At 42.8% G+C, this 21020-nt stretch overlaps 1 protein-coding gene and 1 long non-coding RNA gene across 2 annotated transcripts in view; one reads left to right on the forward strand and one right to left on the reverse strand.

Moving 5' to 3' along the window:
• The window catches only part of LOC134740260 (uncharacterized), an 88378-nt gene extending 75762 nt beyond the window's left edge, over positions 1 to 12616 (forward strand). Inside the window, exon 8 of the long non-coding RNA XR_010127587.1 lies at positions 12435 to 12616. This is a non-coding gene — a long non-coding RNA (uncharacterized LOC134740260). The remainder of the gene's footprint in view (positions 1 to 12434) is intronic.
• The window catches only part of SYT9 (synaptotagmin 9), a 221516-nt gene that overhangs the window by 31048 nt on the left and 169448 nt on the right, over positions 1 to 21020 (reverse strand). The window contains exon 6 of the mRNA XM_054438157.2: positions 19864 to 19993. Within this exon, the coding sequence (XP_054294132.1) occupies positions 19864 to 19993 (130 nt within the window). The remainder of the gene's footprint in view (positions 1 to 19863; positions 19994 to 21020) is intronic.

Genomic DNA, 21020 nt, shown 5'->3' on the forward strand with positions numbered 1-21020 from the left:
AGAGCTGGGCCACGTGTCTCCAGGTCAAAGCCCGCACACCAGTCATCCCCTTCCTCTCTTGTATCTTCAACCTTTCCTTTCCTATTGGGAAGGATTTCCGTATTTCCAAGAGCCTGCTCAAGTGGAGTCAGCATGTGTCTCTGGTCACCACCCTCTCCCCTGTGGAAGGCTGGCAACTCTCCCATCTATACAAAATTTGAAACCACCAATTATATGATTGACACTATTACACTGGAACAATTTCCTGTCAGACTCCCCCACCAGACTCTTTACAGGCAGGTGCTTCATCTTCATCTCTCTGTCCACAGCACTTGGTGTAGTATTCGCAACCTGGCAGAAATGAAGGAGTCCGTGTGGAGTCAAGCACCTCAGGGAACCCCTTCATAGCAGTGACATACCTCCAACAAGAATTGCCTCTTCCTTCGTTCTGTGGCTTTGTACAGCACTTTTCTTTAATTATAAACACAGTTGGTCTCTCTATGCTGTTTAGGCTAAGCACAGCACAGCTTCAAACTGGAAGGTTAAATATTTGTGGTAAAAATAACTTATTTGTGCCCATGCAAATGTGGCAACACAAACTCAGGCATGTAGTGTTCTATTCAGAGAAGCTAAAACCAAGGAATGACATTAATTTCCGGTGAAAACATATGATGACAATCTTAGAATTCTGGCTTTTCAGAAAAAAAAAATCACTCTAGAGGGTCCTAAAAATATGTGCAGTTGGTGACGAGTCCATATTCCTTCTTATCACTCCCACACTGGATCAAAATACAGTGGTCGTTTTCAAAGTGCATATCACACGGTGTTTTTTGAATCCATAATGGGTAGTGGCCCATTATGGGTTTGTGAAATTAATTTAATGATTGTGACCAGTAGTCTATTTTTAATGAAAAAAATAAAAAAGTGCATCACATTATGTGTATTAATTTCATGAAACTTTTGTTTCAGTTTTATATCTATGTCCATGTCATGATTGAAATGTATATCTAAATGTGAATCAATGCCAAGAACATTTGTGGCACACTGCTCCCTTCCATGTAGAATTGGGGACTTATTGAAATACTGTGCTACACCTTACATTCTTGACGCTAAAGTCTTTATGAAGCACTGGAAATTCCAAAAGCCAGAGAAATGAGAAACTTGGGCTATCTCTGGAAAAGTTATCCTTATTTAAGCACTACAATAGAACAATAAAAAATAAGCTACTGGAAAGCCTGGGTAGAGTTACAGTTTCCCAGAATCTTAATTGGCTGCAGAAAGGAAACAAACACTTGTCCAGCATCTTTCACTGCTTTCACCAGATATTACGCTAGGTGCTTTCATGTATGTTATATCATTTAATCATCCACACACAGTTATCTAAAACTAGCTACTAATATCCCCATTTTACAGAGGAGGAAATGAATCCTCAGAGAGATAAGATAATTTGCTCAAGCTCAGCAGCTCTAAGTGGCCGAGCTGTAATTAGGTTCTTCTTCCTGTTAGACACTAGTAACAACAGCACAACTGAGGTCGTCCACCAGGAAGTTGAGCTGGGCCACGTCTTCCTCTTTGATTAAATGATTTTGCTCTCCTCAATTTGTCTGCTTCGATCACAGTAGCTCTTGCATTTATCTGTTTTAGACCTTCAACTTTCAAATTAGATTTGACTTCATCAAAGAATTTGGCCCAAAAAAACACAAAAAACAAAAAACAAACAAACAAAAAACCAACTGGACACCACTGTATTAAACAAGTAATTTAAGTCTTTGTGTGTATGCTTAAGTTTGCTAAGAGCTCTTACATTTGTACATATACATGCATATAAACAGCATATTACAAACAATCTAGAAGCATATAGGAGCACCATGGCCCCTCAGTCTGAGATCAGACTAAGCAACTTCTCATTTTACAATTCAAATGCAAATCCATGTTAATCCTACTGAAGATACTGTCCCCACTTTCCCTCCCTCCAAGGCCACCAAATTCCTTTCCCTGTGGCTGGCTGCTGTACTAACACTTCTCTCCCTTTTCCTAACCTGCTCTTTCTTCAGTTTCTTTACTGCCTGGAAGGAACCTTATAGGTAACCTACCACCCTACCCACCTCAACAGCAAGCATGTCCTGCTCAGCAGCACAGAGCCTTAAAAACAGAGGCCACCTAATGTTCTGTTAGCATGGAGTGGGTAGTGATGGTGGAAGGGCTCAGTCCTTAAATTCCAAGCCCTCCTCTCTAAAATTGGAATGGGTGAAGTCCTGAATCTGGCCCAGATCTGTTTCTCCTATAATAGTCCTGACTCAGCATTATTCCCTGTCTCATGGAGTTCTCTTCTGGTCTTTTCAGCTGATTTTTTTTTTTCTTTTTCTGAGATGAAGTCTGGCTATGTTGCCCAGGCTGGAGTGCAATGGCACAATCTCGGCTCACTGCAATCTCTGCCTCCTGGGTTCATGCAATTCTCCTGCCTCAGCCTCCCAAGTAGCTGGGATTACAGACGTGCACCACCACGCCCAGCTAATTTTTGTATTTTTACTACAGATAGGGTTTCACTATGCTAGTTGGGCTGATCTTGAACTCCTGACCTCAAGTGATCCACCCACCGCAGCCTCCCAAAGTGCTGGGATTACAGGCATGAGCCACTGCGCCCGACCTTTCAGCTGATTTTCTAATCAAGAAGTTGTATCAGTCTTTGTCTGCAGTTGTTCAAGGAATCTCTTTTAAAGTGCAGAGACTATCCACCTCAGCTATAGCACAGGGCTCAGCACTGTATTTCCAGTTATGGAATACAGTTATTTCATATATGTTATATTATTCTTAATTCTGTCCCTAGTTCCTGCTACTGAGGAAGTCCATACTCAGCAGGACAGTCTCCTGGTCTGCCATGAATTCAAACACAATCTGTAAAGACAGTGAAGGAAGCTACATCTGTGCATGGGGGCTTTAGAGAATTATTGGCTTGAAGCAATAAGAGGAACATCTGGGCTGAGTAGTCCTCAAAGACTCTCATGTGGTTCAAAAGTCCTTTTCTTCCTTATTATTTCCTCTCTTGCTATCAAGCATCTCCTCTGGCAGCAGCAACTGGAACTAAAAGTGATTTCTCTGTAACAGTGAGCAAGTTTCTCATGGCCTTTGCTATTAACCCTTTCATGCCTGCTGACCTGCAAAAGAATCAGGAGGGCTGGTGCTGGAGCAGATGGTGCACTGTGAGCGATGGTTTAGATTCTGCCTGAACTCAAACCATTTGGTTGATGGCAGGATCCTTGATGTTGCCCCTTCTTATCCTGAGAGTCTAGGGTTTCTCTGAATTATTATTTCTTTCTTTGCAAGGATCCCTGGATCCTCATTCCTGATATAAGACTAGTTCTAGGTAAGCGCACATTCATGTGATATATTGGTTCCATACTAGGCAATGGAAGTGCCACATTATCTGTAAGGAGCAGGAGAGAAGAGCCATTAGCCCCAATCCTGGGAACGAACTTTCTGTAACTTTAAGAAACATAAAATTTTAAATGCAACTGAAGGATTATGTTCTGCCACCTCCAACTACTCATCCATAAATACAATAGGCACCATGGAGGCTAGGATAAAGTGCAAATTTAAGATTACAAGTGTGCTTATAATAAATACTGACAACATCATGCCTTCAATGTTATCAATGTTGATGTCAACTTGCAGGCCCAAGGTAGAGAGGTAGAACTGCTCCCCTGGCTGCCCTGCCATGCTTTGGGGTCATGTGATACAATCTTCCATAGCCACAGGGCCTTGGTTGTCAACTCATTCCTGAACCTTGTATGCCAAAGTGAGTCCAGCTTCCACACCCTTCACCTCCACCACCAGGCTGATCCAGACTGCCAGGCTAGGATTCTCCAAGCAGGATCCTACCTTGATCTTAAAAACTTCCTATGAAGAGCTCTACCATCATGTTTTCTAAAACCAGAAGCCCACCCTAATCCCTGCCTGGCTTTTGGTTCCTTCATTAGAGGCAATCACTGCCATAGAGAGCCCCACTCACTATCCCTCCATAGACGCTTCTAGAACTAGGTTGGGAGCACGAGATGCTCAGCCTTTATATTTTGTTATCTTGAACCACATGGGAGTCTTTGAGGACTACCCAGCCCAGCCATTTCTCTTATTACTGCAAGCCAATAATTCTCTAAAGCACCTAAGCACAGACGTAGCTTCCTTCACTGTCTTTACAGATTGTGTTTGAATTCATGGCACAGCAGAAGACTGCCCTGCTGTGTATGGAGTTCCTCAGTAGCAGGAACTACGGACAGAATTGAGAATAGCACTAACACTGGAAATACAGTGCTGAGCCCTGTGCTGTAGCTGAGGTGGATGGTCTCTGACTCTGTGGGCCTCTCTGCAGCCAGTCCAATTCCTGTCTTTCTCTTGTGAATAAATGTTGCTGGCTCCAACTCAGCCTTATTTCTTGATGTGATTCTGACTCCAGTCATTAAGGGGGAGGTCTTAGTCCTTTTGGGCTACTATGACAAAATATCTTAGATTGGATAATTTATAAGTGAAGAAATTTATTGCTTACAGTTCTTGAGGTTGGAAAGTCCAAGATAAGGTGCTAGCTGATTTGGTGTCTGGTGAGAGCTAGCTCTCTGCCTCATCGATGGGGCCATCATTCTGTGTCCTCATATGGTAGAAGGGGCAAACAAGCTTCCTTGGGCATCTTTTATAAGGGCACTAATCCCATTCACGAAGGCAGAGCCCTCATAACCTAATTGTTTCCCACCTCTTAATACCAGCACATTGGGGATTAGGTTTCAACATATGAATTTTGGGAGGATGCAAGCACTCAGACCATAGCAGAGAGAGAGTGCAGATAAAGCCCAGCAGAAAGCACAAGCAGATGTGGATGTATTTGGATCCACTTCTCCATTCCCATTTCCAGGACTTCATTAAGCATTAATAACAGGAAGAAAAATTCAGAATGTTCATATTTTAAAATTTATAGTCAATTTTAATCCCTTTGGATGGTATTTACTTTCTTGATTGGTATATTAGTCCATTCTTGCATTGCTATAAAGAAATACCCGAGACTGGATAATTTATAAAGAACAGCAGATTAATTGGTTCACAGTTCTGCAGGCTATACAGGAAGCATGGCACTGACATTTGCTTGGCTTCTGGGGAGGTCTCAGGAAGCTTTTACTTATGGCAGAAGGCAAATGGGGAGCCAGTGTGGCAAATGGCAGAGCAGTAGCAAGGGGTGTGGAGGTGCCACACACTTTAAACCAGATCTTGCAAGAACTCACTCACTAGCATGAGGACAGCACCAAGCCATGAGGGATATTATCCAAACACCTCTCACCAGGCCCTACCTCCAACATTAGGGTTCACAATTCAACATGAGATTTGGGCAGGGACAAATATTTAAACTACATAATTCCACCCCAGCCCCTCCCAAATCTCATGTTCTTCCCATATTGCAAAATACAACCATGTGTTCCCAGTAATCCCTCAAAGTCTTAGGTCATTCCACCATTAATTCAGAAGTTCAAAGTCCAAAGTCTCATCTGAGACAAGGCAAGTGCCTTCTACCCATGAGCCTGTAATATAAAAAATCAAGTCATTTACTTCTAAGATACAATAGAGGTACAAGCATTGGATAAACATTCCCACTCCAAAAGGGAGAAATTGACCAAAAGAAAGGGGTTAGAGGTTTGAAACCCTGCAGGGCAGTCATTAAATCTTTTTTTTTTGTTTTGTTTTTGTTTTTTGTTTTTTTTTTGAGATGGAGTCTCACTCTTGTTGCCCAGGGTGGAGTGCAATAGCACAATCTCAGCTCACTGCAACCTCTGCCTCCCACATTCAAGCTATTCTCCTGCCTCAGCCTCCCGAGTAGCTGGGATTGAAGGTACCTGCCACCACACCCAGCTAATTTTTGTATTTTTAGTAGAGACAGGGTTTCACCATGTTGTCCAGGCTGGTCTCGAACTCCTGACCTCAAGTGATCCACCCGCCTTGGCCTCCCAAAGTGCTGGGATTACAGGCATAAGCCACCATACCATGCCCGACTGTTGTTAAATCTTAAAGCTGCAAAATAATCCTTGACTCTATGTCCCATATCCAGGACACACTGGTGCAAAGGGTGGGCCTCCAAGGCCTTGGGCAGCTCTGCCCCTATGGTTTTGCAGGGTTCCTCCCCCAAGGATGTTCTTATGAGCTGGGGTCGAATGCCTGTGGCTTTTTCAGGCACAGGGTGCAAGCTGTCAGTGGATCTACCATTCTGAGGTCTGGGGGATGGTGGCCCCCTTCTCATAGTTCCTCTAGACACTGCCCCTGTGGGGACTCTGTGTGGGACCTCCAATCCCACATTTTCCCTTGGCACTGCCCTAGTAGAGGTTCTCTGGGAGGGCTCAGCCCCTGCAGCCGGCTTCTGCCTGGGCACTCAGGCTTTCTCATACATCCTCTGAAATCCAGGCAGAAGCTGCTAAACCTTCACTCTGGTACCCACAGTTAAGCATCTGCAGGCTTAATGCCATATGGAAGCTGCCCAAGCTTATGGCTTGCATTCTCTTAAGTAGCAGCTGGAGGTGTACCTGGGCCCCTTTGAGCCATGGCTAGAGCTGGAGCAGTAGGGATGTGGGAAGCAGTGTCCTGAGGCTGCACAGGGCAGTGGGGCCCTGGTCCTGGCCCACAAAACCATTCATCCCTCTTAGGCCTCTGAACCTGTAATGAGAGGGGCTGCTGCCAAGGTCTCCGAAATGCCTTTGAGGTCTTTTTCCCATTGTCTTGGATGTTAGCATCTGGCTCCCTTTTAGTTACGCCAATATCTCTAGCAAGTGGTTCCTCCACAGTTTGCTTGAATTCTGTCTTGAAAAGCTTTTTCTTTTATTGCCACATGGTAGGCTGCAAATTTTCCAAACTTTTACACTCTGCTTCCTGTTTAAATATAAGTTCCAACTTTAAGTCATTTCTTAGGTTGTCAGAAGCAGCCAGGCCAAATCTGGAATGCTTTGCTGCTTAGAAATTTCTTCTGCCAGATACTCCAGATCATCACTCTCATATGCAAACTCCCACAAATCCCTAGGGCATGGACACAATACAACCATTTCTTTGCTAAAGCATAACAAAGATGACCTTTGCTCTTGTTCCCAGTAAGAGCCTCATTTCCATCTGAGGTCTCATCAGTCTGGACTTCACTGTCAATATTACTATCAGCATATTGGTCACAACCATTTAACCAGTCTCTAAGAAGTTCCAAACTTTCTCTCAGAATCTTTCTCTCTTCTTGTAAGCCCTCCAAACTCTTCCAACCTTTGTCCATTACCCAATTCCAAAGCTGCTTCCACATTTTCAAGTATCTTTATTGCAATACCCCACTTCACTTCTGGTACTGCTTTTCTTGCATTGCTATAAAGAAATAGCTGGGACTGGGCAATTTATAAAGAAAGGAGGTTTAATTGGCTTATAGTTCTTCAGGCTGTACCAAAAGCATGGTACTGACATCTGCTTGGTTTCTGGTGGGGCCTCAGGAAGTTTTTACTCATGGCAGAAGGCAAAGGAGGAGCCAGCATCTCAATTGGCAGAGCAGAAGCAAGGCAGGGTGGAAGGTGCCACACACTTTTAAATGACCAGATCTTGCAAGAACTCACTATCAAGAGGACAGCACCAAGCCATGGTGGATATGACCCAAACACCTCCCATCAGGCCCCACCTCCAACATTGGGGATTACATTTCTTTTTTTTTTTTTTTTTTTAATAATAGCCAAAATATATTTTAAGATAAAACATTATGAGAAGGAATGTACATTAAAAATTTGTATATTTTTTTCTTTTTTATTATTATTATTATTATTATTATTATTATACTTTAGGCTCTATGGTACATGTGCGCAACGTGCAGGTAAGTTACACATGCATACATGTGCCATGCTGGTGCGCTGCACCCACCAACTCGTCATCTAGCATTAGGTATATCTCCCAATGCTATCCCTCCCCCTTCCCCCCACCCCACAACAGTCCCCGAAGTGTGATGTTCCCCTTCCTGTGTCCATGTGTTCTCATTGTTCAATTCTCACCTATGAGTGAGAATATGCAGTGTTTGGTTTTTTGTTCTTGCGATAGTTTACTGAGAATGATGATTTCCAATTTCATCCATGTCCCTACAAAGGACGTGAACTCATCATTTTTTATGGCTGCATAGTATTCCATGGTGTATATGTGCCACATTTTCTTAATCCAGTCTATCATTGTTGGACATTTGGGTTGGTTCCAAGTCTTTGCTATTGTGAATAATGCTGCAATAAACATACGTGTGCATGTGTCTTTATAGCAGCATGATTTATAGTCCTTTGGGTATATACCCAGTAATGGGATGGCTGGGTCAAATGGAATTTCTAGTTCTAGATCCCTGAGGAATCGCCACACTGACTTCCACAAGGGTTGAACTAGTTTACAGTCCCACCAACAGTGTAAAAGTGTTCCTATTTCTCCACATCCTCTCCAGCACCTGTTGTTTCCTGACTTTTTAATGATTGCCATTCTAACTGGTGTGAGATGGTATCTCATTGTGGTTTTGATTTGCATTTCTCTGATGGCCAGTGATGGTGAGCATTTTTTCATGTGTTTTTTGGCTGCATAAATGTCTTCTTTTGAGAAGTGTCTGTTCATGTCCTTTGCCCACTTTTTGATGGGGTTGTTTGTTTTTTTCTTGTAAATTTGTTGGAGTTCATTGTAGATTCTTGATACTAGCCCTTTGTCAGATGAGTAGGTTGCGAAAATTTTCTCCCATTTTGTAGGTTGCCTGTTCACTCTGATGGTAGTTTCCTTTGCTGTGCAGAAGCTCTTTAGTTTAATTAGATCCCATTTGTCAATTTTGGCTTTTGTTGCCATTGCTTTTGGAGTTTTAGACATGAAGTCCTTGCCCATGCCTATGTCCTGAATGGTATTGCCTAGGTTTTCTTCTAGGGTTTTTATGGTTTTAGGTCTAACATTTAAGTCTTTAATCCATCTTGAATTAATTTTTGTATAAGGTGTAAGGAAGGGATCCAGTTTCAGCTTTCTACATATGGCTAGCCAGTTTTCCCAGCACCATTTATTAAATAGGGAATCCTTTCCCCATTGCTTGTTTTTGTCAGGTTTGTCAAAGATCAGATAGTTGTAGATATGTGGCGTTATTTCTGAGGGCTCTGTTCTGTTCCATTGATCTATATCTCTGTTTTGGTACCAGTACCATGCTGTTTTGGTTACTGTAGCCTTGTAGTATAGTTTGAAGTCAGGTAGCGTGATGCCTCCAGCTTTGTTCTTTTGGCTTAGGATTGACTTGGCGATGCGGGCTCTTTTTTGGTTCCATATGAACTTTAAAGTAGTTTTTTCCAATTCTGTGAAGAAAGTCATTGGTAACTTGATGGGGATGGCATTGAATCTGTAAATTACCTTGGGAAGGATGGCCATTTTCATGATATTGATTCTTCCTACCCATGAGCATGGAATGTTCTTCCATTTGTTTGTATCCTCTTTTATTTCCTTGAGCAGTGGTTTGTAGTTCTCCTTGAAGAGGTCCTTCACATCCCTTGTAAGTTGGATTCCTAGGTATTTTATTCTCTTTGAAGCAATTGTGAATGGGAGTTCACTCATGATTTGGGTCTCTGTTTGTCTGTTATTGATGTATAAGAATGCTTGTGATTTTTGTACATTGATTTTGTATCCTGAGACTTTGCTGAAGTTGCTTATCAGCTTAAGGAGATTTTGGGCTGAGACAATGGGGTTTTCTAGATATACTATCATGTCATCTGCAAACAGGGACAATTTGACTTCCTCTTTTCCTAATTGAATACCCTTGATTTCCTTCTCTTGCCTAATTGCCCTGGCCAGAACTTCCAACACTATGTTGAATAGAAGTGGTGAGAGAGGGCATCCCTGTCTTGTGCCACGGGGATTACATTTCAACATGAGATTTGGGCAGGGACAAATATTTAAACCATATTAATTGGTTTTATGACCGCTCTTCAGTAAACTTTGCTAATATAAACACTTACTATTAATATGTAAAGCATCTAAGCACATACCATTCAGATCCTAAGCTATGAAGGAAAAAATCACCCCATTGTTTTCCTGCCTTATTCATAACTGCTTCTGTTTCTGACAATTTGAGTATAACTCATCATAGTGTACCATATACCTAAAAGTTACAATTGCATTATGTAATTTCTCAATGAATTGTAAAGTTCCCCTTGCTTTATAGTAACCCTCTTTTCTTTATTTCAAGCATTTTGATTATCAATATCATCACATTTTACGTCCTGAATTTTATCTAAGGTGTGAAAAAAAAAGTAATTCTACCACCACTGACTGAAGACTTTAAATACACATTTGAGTTTTACATAAAAATAGATAATGTAGAAATAAAAATGATACTGGAATTGCTAAAATTATTGTTGTTAAAAGAGTATAGATTTTCATTTTTGTTGTAAATAAATGAATTGCAGTACATCACATAAGACATTGAAGGGAAAGGACAGCTATGTGACTGATCTTCACTCCTGAGGAACTGTGCCTTTATCAGCTCAAGGGAGTGATCATAAAATGAAGAGCTTCCCACAGGCCCTGAGACTCCATGTAGAATTTGAATAACATATAAATGCAAAAGGAAAGCAGTTTTTTTCTTAACCTTATATAATATTTGTATGTCACTGAGAGTCAAGTGTCCCTCTTTTCACCATGCTTGTTTTAACACACAAGTTAATTATCTGAACATTAATAATCTGCTCCATTAGAAAAACTTTAATGGGAGTCTACTGTGGGCCACACACTTTGTTAGGTATCGGACATACCACAGTGAGCCAGGCAGAAGAGCTGATCTCGCGACAGCTTTGGGAATGGTTCTCTTCACTCCCAAAGAACACCAACTGGGGCAGTGTGAGTGTTCACCTGTATCCTAAATAAGATGTTTTTCATTTCAAATAAAAGAAATTCTGCTTAATATTACTTACACAACAAAGGAAATTTATACGTTTACATACTTATAAAGGCCAGAGGTAACACTATGTTTGGGAGAGGTTTGATTTAGGAGCTCAACCACATGACTGAGAATCTGGTTTCTTTGTATCTATGGGCTTGGTTTCTCCCTAAACCTGGATCTTCTATAGAGATCCAAAGAAGCCACAGCTGCTTCCAGGGTATATAGTGCTTTGTTTATATCCAACAAGAAAGAAAGAGCATCTTTGTCCAAACATACACACCAAATGTTTTATAATACTCTTGGACTGAATCAGCATATGCAGTGGTAATCCCTATGGTTAGCTTGACAGGTTTAGTCTGGAACTAAGTCATATGTACCATCACCAGAGACAAGGATAGAGCCAGGGTCCCTAGAATCATTAATCAGAAATCAGGGCCATCAGAAAGGGGGCTTGATGCTGGGGAGGCAACTAATCAATATTCACCTTGTCAGTGTATGGGTGCCCACAGGACTGGGCAGGATCTTTTGTGAGGTTCCCTTCTGCTTTTTGTTGCTGGAGTGTGAGTACTAAAACCACCTATCCCAACACAGACCCTCCATTAACTTGGCTATACTATTCTATTGTCTTCATTACTACAACTTAAGTATTCACTCATGGGACTTCCCAATTTCTATTCCTTAGAAAGCATCAACAGTTTACACCCCAAGACTCTTTGAATCCCAGGCTCAAAATCCTCAACTTGCTGTTCCACCTCAGCTATTATATCGTGACACTGATCCAATCCTAACCAAGGTCCCCACCTCCCCACTTCATCTCCCTTGTCACATGGAGAGACCCACCTTAAACCACACTTCAAAGTCTCAATAAATGAGACTCTGCCCTTCCCCTTCCATTACCTGGGAAAGCAATAAACTCAGCTTTGTCTTATCAATAGGTTGTTCTGGTGATGTTTGGAAGACAGCATTTGACAGGTGCATCTTCTGAAAGATTCATATCCGGGAGCAGTGGGCTTCCTGAATGTCCTCTGCCAGGGTGCTCCGCCTCTGCCCCAGGCCCCATTCCCCAGGAGGGAACAGTCTTCCTCCCACCAGACTATCAGGAGGGAGTGTGTTTCTTTCAGAGAGTGGCATAAACCATTCTGGTTCATTTCATCTGCGGGGAAAGAATTGGCCTATCATGTTAGAAATCACCTCTGAATGCCATCCCTGGAGATGGAGACAGCGGATGGCTCAAGCCCATTGTCATCCACCTTCCTATTTAATAGCTATTCAAGTGTGCAGCAGGGATGCTCCAAGGCAGTGACTACTGGAGCAAGGTCATCTGTAATGACAGGAGAGTCAAGATGCAGTTGACTTTCTGTTCAGGCAGAAATGTTATTTTCTACCACATTGTCATTATCTTTTATACCTCTAGTGTTTACCCTAAGTACTCCTATGTTTTGTATGATTACCATCTCTACAAACCTTCAGAAAAGTCACAAAAGTCACCCATCCCTGATAAAGATGAGAAAATGCCTATCGTCTCTCTTTTTTTCTACAGATAATTCAATACAAGAAAGAAGATTTGCTTGGGAAGGTCTGAATGGCCCTAGCTTTGTTTGTTAACCATAACCTCTACCAGCTGGAAACACAATGCCCCACTAATACTGACAGTGCCTGCTTGTCCAAACAGCATTCTGGCCACTTACAGCAATTGACACAAATTCTAACAGGTCTGTTAATGTTTTTCAGATCCCAAACTTGAAGTACATTTTTATGTTCTCTGCAATCAGTTTTGCTTCAGCGGCCCTGCAGGTGTTTATGCGTGCTGGCATGCTAAATCTCACCATTCAAAATAGTTTATTTTTTACAACAAAATCTGAAGAATAATTTCTTCATTTTGTCAAAAAATACCCCATTCCTATGATTTTTCTCTTCTTTATCTTCACAGGTAGATGGGGCAAAGCATTACCTTGTGTAAAACTGCTGCTAAAATATATTCCTAGTGAGAAAGGTCAACTTGTGGGCTAAAGTCCTTGTCACCTCCTGATCAGTTTTCACTTAGGGCACAGCAGTCTGCCATTCACCGTTGGGATTTTTGTGTGTTTCTTCTCTCTTATGAAAGGAAATATTGAGTGATCTAGGACTTGGCTGCCTACATCAAGTAGAGGGGGACCCACATGATTCACTAAGGGCCCTCAGTTCTGAATATTTCTCATTATTCAAAAATGCAAAGCCACTGTCATTACGTGGTAGTTCACTGGAACCAACGGAGGAATTGGTCCCTTTTCATGTTCTTCTCCTAAATAGAGAAAAGGTAATTAAAACTTGGAGCTTAATAAGGGCCATCTCCATTTGAACAGCCTAATACAAATCCATTCTCAATACCTTTTTACACCTTGTCTGAACTGACTTCTACTGTGTACTCCACTGCATGGAGAATTCTGGAAGTTTAGAATGAAGGGAACTCAATTCTTTCTATATATATCTCATTCATTCGTTTTTTTCATTTATTCACCAAATGCTAACTTAATACCTATGTAACAGAGATAATGTTCTTATTGTCTGTAAATCAGACAATGCATGCATTGAATACATGCCATATATTCTTGGAAGCTGAGGGCTGATAACTCAAGGTAAATGATCAGCTAGTCTCCTATGAAATAAGTATCTTATTTCACGTTACATGTAGAAATCACCATGTAACTTTATCTTAAAGCCAGGCCTTGTTGAGAAAAAGGGGATCCAAATTCCAAATGTTTCCTTACATGTTGAGAGGAAACCTTGGAGGTCTGAGCATGAGTCACAGGTAGAGAGAAATCATGCTAAGATATATAGTGTTTCTACCACACAGGAAGAGGAAGCAGAGAGCCTTTGGCAGAAGAGATACAGAGAAGAGAGGAGGAGAGGTTCTGGCTTTATCGTTCAGGCTTGAAACTCCAAGTTCAGATGGATTGAGGGGGAAGCTGAAGGCAAACGTGACCCCTGGGCCAACATAGCCTAGAGGAACAATGTAGAAATGACCATGTAACTTTATAGGCATGAAGAGGATGCCTGTGACGGCACTGAGTCTCCTGTGGCTCCCTTGTGTGCCCAAACGCCTGAAGGATGTGAGAGTATTGGTTGTTAGAATTTCAGGGAATTCCACCAAGTGGGGAATGACTCTGTATTAAGGGCTGCAAAGAAAAGCTCCCAGGCCAAGCATTGAGTGGGAGGCGCTACCCGCCCTCAGGGATCCACATGGACTTCAACAGCTGATGTGGGGTCTCATCAGCCTCAAGGTGGCCAAGTTTCTATGCTGAGACTATAGCCCACAGTTACACCAGCCATGGTCCTCAGCAGCAGAGGCAGTGATGATGAAGTCTGATGCCCAAAGACAAGCAGAACAATATGCACAGTGCCAGCCAATGCCACGAGGTAGCCTTTGTACTTCCCTATACCTAGCTGGGAGGGAGGAAGGAAGGAGAGAGGAGACCACTAGGAAGAGGAGAAAATAATTATCCCAAAGAGACTGACATAACCTGGAAAAGACTAAGAACTACTAATTAGCAAGATAAAGTTCATTTTCCCCTTCCTGTTTCTTACCAAGATGTTATGTATCCTTTTAGATAATAAATAAATTTATGTTTTCTTGCCCTATTTTAATGTGATTTAAATGTTTCTTGTTTTTTCTATTTTCATTCATAACAAAAATTTTGTTCTCAGAGACACTGAGACATGAGACATGATGCTGGACTATATGGGGGGAGTACCTCATAATATGGGCAAGATGCTGCAGCAGCATGTAGCCCTCCACATCCTGACTGCTCACTTCTCTTTTGCCATCCCCTAACACACATATTAGGCTTTTGCTATGTTCATTTACCTAGCCCATAAGCCACTCCTTCAGAGGGCAATGCATGGAATTGGCAGCCTTGGTTCCCCACCAACTGACAGGGGTCTGGAATTCAGGTGTTTCCAAAGACCTGCAGTCTTGGGTGCCTTAATGCTTGCTGAGTAGCAGCACTTTCTAGGACTTTCCCTATTGTATGATTCAGTCCATGCTTTTCTTTTTTTCTTGTCTCAGTCTTCTTCCCTGCTAGTCTGGTTCTCAACAAGACCCAAGCCCTGCAACACACCCAAATCCCCTTGATGGGAGCCTCATTTCCTACGCGGCTTTTCCCAGTCACCCCATGCTCTCCCCACTCCCGTCTTTCCTGGTGAATCGCTCCTTTCCTAAATCTGTTGTGAATAACAATTTGGCCGTAGTGCTAAAGCCTCTCACTCTTCACTTTAAATTCCTTTGGGAAACAGTCATTCATGTTCATTTTAGACAATTTCCCTGTCCTGTGAGGACTCTTCTCAAGAAGTCTACTCGCAAAACTCCTGCTGAGGTAGGTACCAGGTCACATTTTCATGACTCCAGACCTACAGCAAACTGCACCGGGATGGACACCTAATCAAATCTTGGGCAATCAGATACATTCTCCTGGGAATATGTGGACCTCCAAGACTCCAGATAGGCCCTGCTGGACACTTGATAGATAATATCTAGAGATGGTTTACAGGGGCTGCTTGGGTAACTACAAGACAAGTCTGCCTAACCGACAGTTGCTGTAGTCCTTTGACTCTAAGTTTATACCCTTCTGGAGGCTGAGGGTGATAAATGAGGGCTCTGTTTATGTCTGGGCATATTGTACCATAACTGCCTTCTGGTTATACTTGGCATTATGTAATCCTGAGTTGAAGAGGGGCAGGAGGCTCAATGAGCTGGTCCCAGCAGACAGTCAGACATGCAGAACTTTCGTAGCTGTATGTACGTGTATGTACAAAGGCTGAGCTTGGAGTGAGGCAGACATCCAAAATGGGGCACGCCTTGAGTATAACTTTGGTGTTTGGAATCCTACACCTATGCCTATAGGATAATATTGCTGATCTTGACTATACATTCTGATTGGATTCTCTTTCTTCTGTCTTTTAGAAAAGTGAAATTTCATTTAACCAGATAGTGTCTGTGTCTCGTCTTCCCACCAAACCAAGATTAGTACTTATTCACACAACAGATGTTACATGGCACTACACAGGGAAGCGATGAAAACTTGGAACTATTTCCTATTATTCTCCATGAGGCTTATGATGTTGGTCATCTTGACATACAGGAGGGTAGGAAAGGTGTTGTGATATGGCCAGGCCAAAACTATCTTCTCTTGAATTGGTGGAGGAGAGTGCTGTGCTAAGGGAGCTCTTAGAGCTCTGTCATCTGAGGCCCTATGGAGGGGGTGCTCCGATCCCTAAGCCCTAGGCAGTCTGCTCGGGGGAGTTTTCACAGCTTTCCAAACCTTTGACATCATGGGGAGTAAAGGGAGCCCTACTGGCTGACCTTTGAGTGTGCAGTGAAGTCATCCAGAATCTCTGTGAGAGAAACGGATTTTTGAACTCACTGGCTTTGAAGATTCCATCTGCCACCTGCCCTGGCAAGGTCAGCGTGTATTGGATGCAACCCTGAGTAGGCTGCCAGATCTCTGCAGGGCTCAGAGCTTAGACCCAACCAATTCCTCAGCAGTGAAGAGCTTCTGCCAGGCCAGCCTCCCTCCATGCTAAATCCCAGGGCCCCCATCTTTGTTCTCTCTCCCTCTCTCTCTGTCTTCCATACACACATGCTCATGAGTGCACACTCACATACTCTGTTATCATGAGCACTGAGATTTAATTGCTGGTTTTTGTTTTAAAGAAGACATTTAAAAGGTTCTTAGAGAGCATAACAGCAGCCTGTCTTTAAGGCCAAGGAAAAGAGGAAAGAAACAAAACTTAAATATGTGCATCTGTGTTTAGCCAAGTACTGGATGACCCCTTCCCCCAGTCTGAGATGATGGCTCACTGGGGTGCAGGAGTGGTAGATTCCTGGCCTTTCTCTTATTCTCCATGACACACACGGATGATATTTCTTCATAGGACATAGTCCCATAAGGACACACAGCAGCCCCTCAGAATGTGGGGCATACATAATAACAACTGTAACTGAAAACTTTACTGAGTGTTTATTATACGTCAGCTACAATGCTGCATTTCATATAAATAGATTGTTTAATCCTCACCATCCCTCTTGTGAGACAGGCACTGTTATGGCCACTTTACAGATGAGAACACTGAGGTTCAGAAGGGGAAAAACAAACATCTAGTGAGTGGCAGGACAGCAATTCGAATGCAGGTCCTTCCAACTCCAAAGTGAATGTTTCTGGCCAGTGTGCCTGTTGCCTCCTCCATCCTTACAGCTGCTAACGAAGCATGGCCAACCTCTCCAATACTGTTTTTCATCTCATCTGGTACCTTTGCCCCAATTCTGCCAGCTTAATGTTCATTTTTAAAAGAAAAAGCATCACTTCCTCTCTCAGGATGGATCTGGAGTCCCAGACGTGTACTTCAAAGAGACAGGAAGCAACAGGGAAGAGGCAGCCTCCCTCTGCCTCTGCTTATATGAAGGTTTGCCCTCCCTCTGCTTATATGAAGGCTTGTCCTTCATATAAGCCGCACAGGCATTTCATTTCCTTTGTACTGCTATAACAGTTCAGAAATGACCATTGTATTGGCCAAAGTAATTTTAGCCACTGTAACAAATGACTTCTAAGTTTCAGTGGTTTAACCCTAATGGCATTTACTTTTCAGTTACATAACTGTGGAGCACAGATTTCCAAAAAGCTGAGTGTTTGGGGTTTAAGGAATATCTCTCAGGTGAACGAATTTATATCACACTTTTTCTCAGCACTGAAGGAAAAGGCCTCCAAGGCCTGCTCCCTACACTCTCCTTTGTGTAACATGTGCATATACTGCCACTCAGGGGCCCGTGTGCAACATTCCACCCAGGACTACTCCCCTGCCTAGGTCACTGAAAAAAAACTGCTTGTGCATGAATCAGGGCTCATCTCTCAGCCCTGCACCACACACCTCATCCTTACTCCTTTCTCATTTCCTGTTTCCTGAGAAGCACAGAGCTTTAACACTCTCTGATACTCCTAACTACAAATAAGAATTAAAGTCAGCAATGGCTCATAAGGGTGCAAAAAATCTATTACAACTCTTCTAAATGCCACTGCTAGTGACAGGCCCCCAAAATTTAATGAGCCCACAGATGAACTCCTTTGAGAATTCCACCAGGAGCTGAAGAAGTTAGGTATAGTTCAGTGGGCACCAGTCTCCAGCTCCTTCTCAAGTGGCTCATAGATCCTGTGGGTCTCCCTTAGGGATCAATTTTGAGTCTAGGAAAGAATGATTCTTTGCTCCTATGGCTCAGAGGCAGAACTATCCTTAAGAACCTGCAAATTAGGGGGTCCCAGGCTCTTCTTGAATACATCTGGGTGCCCTGATGGTTAGAATCCATAAACCCTGTCTTGCCCTTCTCCTTCCTGCACCACCTCCAACAAAGATGTCCCTTGGTTCCCCTGTCTGGGTTTGGGGACTCTCTGCCTCTCCACAGCCGCCCTGTGTTCACTTCAACCAGACTCACCTGACTATCAACGGCAGGGGTGCCCACATTGGGTGAGGCTCTAGTCTTGGCCTCTCAGATGGCTTTGCATGGAAGAGAGCTGTCTGCACCAGGAGAACAGAGGAAAGCTCTCTGCCTGGAACCCATGCATCCTCGGTAAATAACTGCTGCTGCCCTCCTGGCTTTCCAATTCCCGGGGGCTCAGTTCTCTTTACTTACTGAGAGCATGAAGGAGAGATGCTTCACAATCTCCTCTAAGCACAATAAACGTCTCTCTCCTTTGCGCTTTTGTAGTACTTTATATGGATGGAAATGCTTATACTTGTGCTTCTCAAAGATTAGTTTACATGTCATCTTTTGTTTATTTTACAGTCTGTAAGTTCTACAAGGGAAAGGACTGCTTCTTATTCACATCTGTATTTTCTGTAGCTATTGTAGCATTTGACCCTCAGAAATCTTACTTAGGGAGTGCAAATTATTTTTGAGAGAACAAGTTAGTGAATAAATAAGGGAGTGAATCAATGAGCAAAGATAAGTGGGGGAAGAATGAATGAGAAGTAAAGGGGGAGGGAGTGAATGAATGAGGATGTGAGTGGCAGAAAGATGGCCGGTTGCCTCCAGGTTTTCACTTTCCTCTTCTCTGCAAACAGAACCCTGGTTTTAGTTGACACATTGACACCCAAAAAAAGGTTACATTTCTAACTGTCCCCTGCAACTTGACATGTCCATGTGACTAAGTTTTGTGACTAAATTAAATGTAAATAGCAGTCTTACATGAGAATTCAAAGAGAATCAAAAAGGGAATGTGTGCCCTTTTGGCTCTTGCCCTTTTGCACATTTTTGTGGCCTAGAAAATATGCAATGGTTGGAGCTTAGCAGCCATATCATATAATAAGGGGACTTCAAGGAACAAAGCCACACTGGGACAGTGAGGCAGAAAGACAGAAGTCTAGGTCTCTTGTTGATCATGGAGCTGCTAAGATACCCCAGACTGCCTTCCTCTAGACTTTTGGTATATAAGAGAGAGAAATAAATTCTCATTTCATTTGTTTTTAATTTATAATTGGTTGTTTTGGTTTTTATTATATGTAGTTGAACCTGATACTAACCAACTTGCCCAGCATCACAGGTTGGTGCCAGAGCTGGTCTTAGAATCAAGGCCTTATGTTTTTTCCAAAGTCAGTCTCAAGTCACTGTATGAAGGCCTGAAAGTCCACACTCACCCACACCTTGCAGATGCCCTCCAAGTACCAACCCAGAGCCTTAACACAGAAGCAGAGAATCTTGATCTTTTAAAAATACAATCAAAGTGAAAGATGATCTCTGATCAATATTCAAAACCTACCAGACTGGTGGGAAGCACAGATTCAGCCTCAAATTGAATGCAAGTCCCAACAGCCCAGGAAATGCAACCAGGAAAACCTGTCTATGACCATAGATTGTGGTGCACTCATATGTTTGGCAGCTCCTACATTTCAACAGTAAAGCATTTACTCTTATGCAAAGTGGAGCATGTGGATTAGGATCTTACCTCCACCAGGGAATGCCAGTGTGCAATGGGCTTCCGAGGATATGACAACATTTCACTCCAGTGGTCTCTGCCCAGCCTCTCAGCCTCGTTGCCTACTTGACACACGCCGATGATCTCATTGTGACCTACACTGTGAAAATGGCCCACAATAGTTTTTTCTTAAAATTTTGGTATGTAAGATCAATAGCTTACATTATGATACTATATGGTATATATATCAATAGCTACTCAATTAAACTGATGAAGGAATTGGGGATGTGGTGTTTCTTTTTTTTTTTTCATTTCCTCACTTAAAACTACAGGCTAAGCTTCACGGCCAGTAGGACTTGGGATCTAACATATACCCTGGCTGTCCTAACACTGACATGGGTCAACTTGTTTCCAAGAACCTTGTTCAAAGAACCCCATGATTTGTGCTAAGGATGCCACCTCTCATCCTGAATCTAGGCTGGCCTCCACGTAATAAAGAGGGAGCCATCTGAAAAGAGTTTCTTGCAATAATGGCTGCTCTAATTCCCACAAGAGGCAACCAAGCATGGGTGAGGGAGCAGTTTTGTGTCTGGCAGCCATGGGTCGCAAGCCCACAAAGTAGGGTAAGTGAAGGAGGCTTATGGATCTTCCTGCTTCCTCTCTTTAGAGTACTGTTATTGTCTTATACTCGTCCCTCCTTTCTTCTAAGTTCAGCTTCTTTGGCCCACTTAGTTTCCCAACTATAGAAAGATACATAGCTCCTTTGACCTTGAGGCTAATATTTCTTTTTTTTTTTTTGAAATGGAGTCTCGGTCTGTCGCCCAGGCTGGAGTGCAGTGGCATGATCTCGGCCACTGCAACCTCCAGCTCCCGGGTTCAAGCAATTTTCCTGTCTCAGCTTCCAAGTAGCTGGGATTACGGGTGCATGCCAACACGCCTGGCCAATTTTTGTATTTTTAGTTGAGATGGGGTTTCACCATGTTGGCCAGGCTGGTCTTGAACTCCTAACCTCAAGTGATCCACCCGCCTCGGCCTCCCAAAGTGCTGGGATTACAGGTGTGAGATACCATGCCCGGCCAAGGCTAATATTTCTGAAACTTTCCCTAGGTAGGTCCCTGCCTTGAGCCATTTTTGTTTTCCCTGGCAGTTTTTTTAAAAGTCCCTGGACTGATATGGCCAATTCTTTA

This window comes from Pongo pygmaeus, chromosome 9 (genome assembly GCF_028885625.2).
Source record: "Pongo pygmaeus isolate AG05252 chromosome 9, NHGRI_mPonPyg2-v2.0_pri, whole genome shotgun sequence".
Lineage (NCBI taxonomy): Eukaryota > Metazoa > Chordata > Mammalia > Primates > Hominidae > Pongo > Pongo pygmaeus.